Source organism: Pyxicephalus adspersus, chromosome 7 (genome assembly GCF_032062135.1).
Source record: "Pyxicephalus adspersus chromosome 7, UCB_Pads_2.0, whole genome shotgun sequence".
NCBI classification, from domain to species: Eukaryota; Metazoa; Chordata; class Amphibia; order Anura; family Pyxicephalidae; genus Pyxicephalus; species Pyxicephalus adspersus.
The window spans coordinates 73,279,251-73,285,545 of record NC_092864.1 but is presented as its reverse complement, the minus strand read 5'-3'; the positions used below and the strand labels follow the sequence as shown (position 1 = coordinate 73,285,545).

The window sequence follows — 6,295 nt, the reverse complement described above, 5'->3', positions numbered from 1 at the left end:
GGAGAAGGTGAGTATTTTTTTTAGCGATCGACGCTGGAACAGAACGGATCATCACAGCGGGGACCAGGTAAGTGAGGGGATTTAAACAGTGAGAAAAGTTCGGGTTTATCGATTTTTGCAAAATCGATAAACCCGAACCAAGATCGGGTTTACCGGTCGGGTGGTTAAAGAAAACAGGGTTAATTTTTGGATATTGCTTTTCAGCCTACCAGCAGACACAAAACAGGGAAAGAAATAAAAGTCAGAGAATCAGTGTTGAAAACAGAATGATGACAATACAAAAGTAACTGTTAGTTATTATTAATGATACACAGTATTTATATAGCGCTGACCTATTACGCAGCACTGTACAAAGTCCACAGTCATGTCACTAGCTGTCCCTTAAAGGAGCTCACAATCTAATGTCCCTACTATAGTCATATGTCTTTAATACAGTCTAAGGTCAAGTTTTTTAAGGGGAATTTAATTAACCTTTCTTTTTTTTGGGGAATGTGGGAGGAAACGGGAGTACCTGGAGGAAAAGTACGCAAACACAGGTAGAACCTGCAAACTCCATGCAGATAGTGTCCTGGCTGAGATTCGAACCTGGGACCCAGCACTGCAAAGGCCAGAGTGCTAACCACTGAGATGCCATGCTGCCCAGAGGCATGGTAGCTCAGTGGTTTTAATCAACATTTTGTGTAATGCAAAGACATTTTTCATTCATTATTTTGTGGCTGACCAGTGTTATAGTATGTACAAAAGTGTTGTGTTGCATAACCATTGAAATTTCACTGTATATTTGTGTTGACCTCAGGTAGCATCAAAGAACAAATATATAGATTATAACATTAGAGTCCATATAGAAGCCATTTCTCCAACAGAAGCCAATCCATTCTTGTTTATGAGACTAACTGGTGATCATGGAAAGTCAAAAACACATTTCCTCCAACATTCTTTGTATAGTCGTACAACCTCTTCCACTGGACAGGTAAGAATTGGATTGATCTGTTTTTTTAACTGATCTAGAATTGATGGCATATTACAGGGATTATGGCAGCATAAGGAGACAGTTTAGGACGCTGGGGTTATATATGGGCTGCAAGTAGAATAAAACTGTCATAATCTCTACTAGGGGGATTCACTGGTGCTGCAGCATATGTACATTGGGGATATCACATCGTTGGTGGGCCTGTGGAATGACAAAACATTCATATATACATTATAATTTAATTTGTTTTGAAGGTATTTTCTTCTTGTATAAAAGAAAAAGATGTTGGAGAACTGAAGCAGATCATGTTAGGAGTTAATAGAAAAGGTGTGTATCTTTGAATTATTTACCTCTATAATCTAACAAAAAAAGCATTAAGAAAATAGTAAGCAGGTTTGAAGTTTGTTTTATGCAATTGATCCAGATAATATTAAAACCATGAACAGCCAGCCTACTAGCACTTTCTGAAGAAGGTCAGTGGCTTGTGACTATATCCTAAGAAACAAATAAAACTACCAACTATGATACCGGATAAGTAATATATATTTTTTACCTACAGTAGATAATTGTAAGCTTCTAATATACATATATTTTCCATTAGATTGTAGATGCTACTGCACAAACATTTTTGTAATGAAAGCAAAAACAAACTATGAATTTCCTTGTAACAAATGGCTCTCGGATCAAATTGGCATGGTCTGTGCTAGAGAACGTGACTCACTGGACAGACATTCTGAAACAGAAACAAAAGGTAATTCTCAATATTTACTTCGTTATTGCTGCTATTTTATTATTCAAATGAGATGACACGATCACAGAAGGTCATTAGCAAACACGAACTCAAATGTCTATTAACGTCCCTAGCGGTTTATTTCTTTCCGGTTTTATATGTCTAAAAGTGGTACAATGTTTAATTAAAATTTATTTTACAGTATAATATAATATTATGAGTATAATAAAGTTTGAAACACAAAATCATGTAAAAATAATAAATTAAATAAATTAAAAAATATATATATATTAATATATTTTTTTTTTATTTAAAAAAAATAAATAAATATTATACTAATACTATTTTATTATACTGTAAAATTTATGTTCATGAAATACAATGTACTGCTTTTACACATATAAATCCAATGTATTGCATTCAATACAGTTATTTTGTATTGAATGCAATACAAATGGATTTTGAATTTCCTGCCCCGCCCCACTGGCAACGTACATACGCACCGACGTCACCAGAAACTCTCGTGTGCAGAAGATGCCGGAGGAAGAAGATAGGGATCGCGGCGATGGACAACGCGGAATGCGGGCGGATCAGGTAAGGCTGTATTTACTATCACTTTCCATAGGTTTACCTACCCCGAGTGTGACTCGGGGTTACCGCTTTCAGCAACTTTTTTCTACCGCGAGTCACACTCGGGGTTACCGCTAGGGAGGTTAAGCCATTGCTTCTTTGTATTTCTAGTCCACCAGTGACTAAAATATTCTGATGTCTTTTCATTTCAGATAAAGAAAACCATCAAACACAAATAAAAACATATAGAACATCTTTTGATAGCAGTAATGCATTTGACTACAATAATAATCAATTTCTGGTAACATCTAATATGGCTGACCTAAGTTCAGGCAAAAGCTCTAAAAAGGTTGAAAAGGTTAAAGCAGAGGACATAGCTAATAAAATCAGCAGTACTGAAACAGAAATGTCTCAGAAGGTTAAAGCTAACAATATAGAAGTTTTTCAAAAAGGAAATACTAAGTCAGCTGGATCACCGAAGAGAAATACAAATAAAGCATCAAAGAGGACAATAGGAAAAAGGCATTCTTCTACAGAGATGAAACGTCAAGATGGTCAATGTTCCAAAGGAGAGACCTCTGTGATAGGGAATCAGAATGGAAAACATCAAAGAGAATCTCACCAGATCCCCGTGCTAGAAGACACACATTTCAACATCATGACAGTGGATGAGAGTGTGGCTGAGCCAATGCTTGATAATAACACCACAGAGCAGATAACGGAGAAAACAGAACATACACAGGAAGATCTCCAGGAACAGAAGAAAATTCAGACAGATAACCTTCCTAAACTAGAACCTAGCAGAGCAAGCAGCCCACCAAGCTTGCTATTCTTCTCTCGTGAAAGACAACTGTCACTTGAATTTGATGGAGTAGATGTTAATTCCATGAGATCCACAGGCAGTTCAGTGAATCCCAACTCAGGGAGTGAAAACCCAGAGCTTGATCAAACCAAGCAAAGGGCTAAGTGTTCATCTGTTGACATCAACAAAGACAATGACGGTAATAGACCTTTGCAACTTTATTTGTTACAACAGATTCTTCTGGAATCCGAAGACAATATGAAAGCTAGCTCACCTGGAGCTAAGTCTCAGCCTTTTAATGATTATGTGGAAAATCCAGAAGAAACACAGAATCAGCATGAAAAATCTGATCAAAGCAATACAGTTCACAATGTCCATGCACACATTGCTGGATGTGGTGACCTACATTACCAACTAGACACTGAAGACATCCAAAATTCAGGCTGTCTTTGTTCATGTGAAGACTGCTACAGCTATATGTCAGACTCCACTCTCAATGAGGAATACTTGTTTTTTGATAGCCCATTAGCTCTAAGTTTTTCAGAGGATGAGGACACAAAGGAATACAGACACTACCATAAAGCCGATCTGTGATGGTTCTTATTGATCAAGGTCTTTCTATATCTAGAAGTAGCTAGTCACATACAACTTCACTTGTTCTTGTAATGTTGAAGACATTTTACAACTTTCCAAGCTGCTAGTTCAATTCAACCATTGTAGACAATACTTATGTTCTGTTAGACTGATGAAGCAGATTTGAAAGCTGTGAAACGTCTTCATTCTTTAAATTCCAGGTAAATCCGACTAACTACTACTGTAGATATACCATTAAGGCTTATTTGAAATCACACATTCGTAACCCATAAGTATAGCAAAATAATGAAATGTTTAGGCATAACATAATCAAACAAAAAAAAATTGTGAAAGTCTAGGGGCCTGACATTTAGTGACTGTAAAGTGTTTTTATATGTATTTTTAATATATATAAAAAATATTAAAATATTTATATATATATATATATATATATATATATATATACACATTTAAATTATATTATAAAAAAAACAACTTTTAAGATAGAAATTTTATATTCTATGTAAATATTTTACGGCCTACTTGTAGGCGGTAGATGGCGAGAGCCATGGTTTGGAGCCTGGTTTACTGCTATGCTGAGAAGAGTTTGCACTTGAAAATCATTAAAGTTCAAAAAAATTTACAGAAATAAATGAGTTGCCCAACAGCTGCTTGTAGAGAAAGCTTAGGCCACAATATAATATAAAAGTAATAAAAGTATATTTTTATGTACAGTGGTACCTTGGAATAAGTCCTTAATCCTTTATAGATCCTTGGACTTATACCAAACACATTTTTCCCAGAAGAAATAAAAGAAAAATGAATAATCCGTTTCCATGAAAAAAAATCTAATTGTTATTGTCATAACATATATTGGTGGAGCTGTATAAAAAAATTTAAACACTGCTTAATACTAAAATACATTAATACAAAATAGTAATAATAATAATAAATGAAAATACAACCTAACTTTACCTTGCTGAGAAGAGTTGCGTGGCGACTAGGATGGTGCTGAGAAGGGAGGAGATGTTATGTACTTCACAGAGAGTTATAGCGCCGGTTGTTAACTGAATGGAAGTGACTGGCGTACTGAGCTCGTGGGCAGTCGTCTGGAGAGAGGTAAATAAGGGTAGCACGCGGTGTTGTGACTCATTTTGACCCATACAAGTTCTAGCGTAAAGGTTGTATACCAAGCAAAAATGTTGGTGTTTAAACAGGACTTATACCAAGTTGGACTTCAAAGTGGACTTATACCGAGGTACCACTGTATTACTTTGTTCTCTTAGATAACAACAAAGTTATTGCTAAACCAATGGGCCCATACCAGAATAAAAAATGATGTGGTCCTTCAGAGGTATGGTGTGATTTATTCATTATGTTATAAGTTGCATCTTTATGCAGTACTGAATAACAAGGCATCAGTCATAAATGTATCAAAATGTGGAAAAAAGATGAATTATTTGTTTGCACATGTTCCTAACATGTAATGTTTTTGATTTATGAGGATACATGTCTTCTAAATCATTTGGGCTGAGTGTCAAATAAAACTGAAACTGCAACAGTTTACCCAAGTCAGGGTTTTATGGGATAATCCAGTTGCCCAGAAAATCCAAGTTAGGTGTGTTCCAGGTTTTTGTCAGCCCTCATTTCTCATAACTCCTCTATGTTCCCCCATCACGGAACAAGATCTCTGGCAGCATCTGACAATTTTTCAGTGGTCTGCATTAGACCACCAGTTTGGATTGGCGTAGCAGTGGGACATATCGAGGGAGACTTTAGTGGTCATCAGAAGAATGCTTAGAAGCACTTTCCTTGCAGCAATAAATTCTATATGGGCTATACTTTGATAATCTTCTGTTTTACAACTTCTCTAAGTTGGGGGTGTTCTCTATCACTTTTAACCCATTTTAAACCTGTGGCTGCAAAGGTCTGAAACCCCTTGATGTCCCAGCCCTGATATTTGGCCTAGATGTTTCTTGAGAAGCAAGTGACTTTCACATGTGATGGTTTACTGTTTACCTAGTTTATATGTTTCAACTGAAACTTGATGTATTGTTGGCACACGTCTTGAAAAAGCAGTGTCAACTGTGAAACGTGTCAAGTGTAAGCAATAACCTGTACAAACCAAATTTTTTAAATTATTTTTATGATCAATGTTGTTATTGTAAATTTTTCATTTGAGTATATGATGGTTTCAATGTTTAATAAAAATGATGTTGTGATTTTTATTTTAATGTTGTTCCCGCAAATCCCTTTCATTCTAGAAAAATTGAGTACCGAGTTACCAATTCCTTGCAAATCTTTTTGGGATTGGGACTTTTTAACAAAGCTGGGTCAACAATATATATTTCGTAGTTGTCTTCATTACTTTCTCTGCTCAAAAGATCTTCATGGTAGTGTGTCCCCTGTATGTTAAATCTTTTCAAATGTTTTCAAGGTAAAACATCTGTTGATTTGGAACATTAAATATGCAAATGTTGTTGTTTTGTTTATATTTGCTTTTTTCATTGTTCTAAAAAATGTCATTAAACAATATGTTGTGTTTTTTAATGATCAGACACAAATAACTTTTTATGTAAATAAAGAAAAGATGATTCCTGTAATGGCAATTTCAATATTTTGTGTATGTTCTTCCTGTTACATAGGGGAT

General features: G+C 35.3%; 1 protein-coding gene across 1 annotated transcript; it reads left to right on the top strand.

Moving 5' to 3' along the window:
• The first annotated feature begins 109 nt into the window (after positions 1–109).
• Positions 110–4,013, top strand: LOC140335941 (uncharacterized). Its single transcript, XM_072418958.1, has 4 exons — positions 110–970; positions 1,225–1,297; positions 1,572–1,721; positions 2,483–4,013. The coding sequence occupies exons 1-4, from the start codon at positions 884–886 to the stop codon at positions 3,664–3,666; spliced, it is 1,494 nt and encodes a 497-aa protein (XP_072275059.1). The 5' UTR covers positions 110–883; the 3' UTR covers positions 3,667–4,013.
• The last annotated feature ends 2,282 nt before the right edge of the window (positions 4,014–6,295 follow it).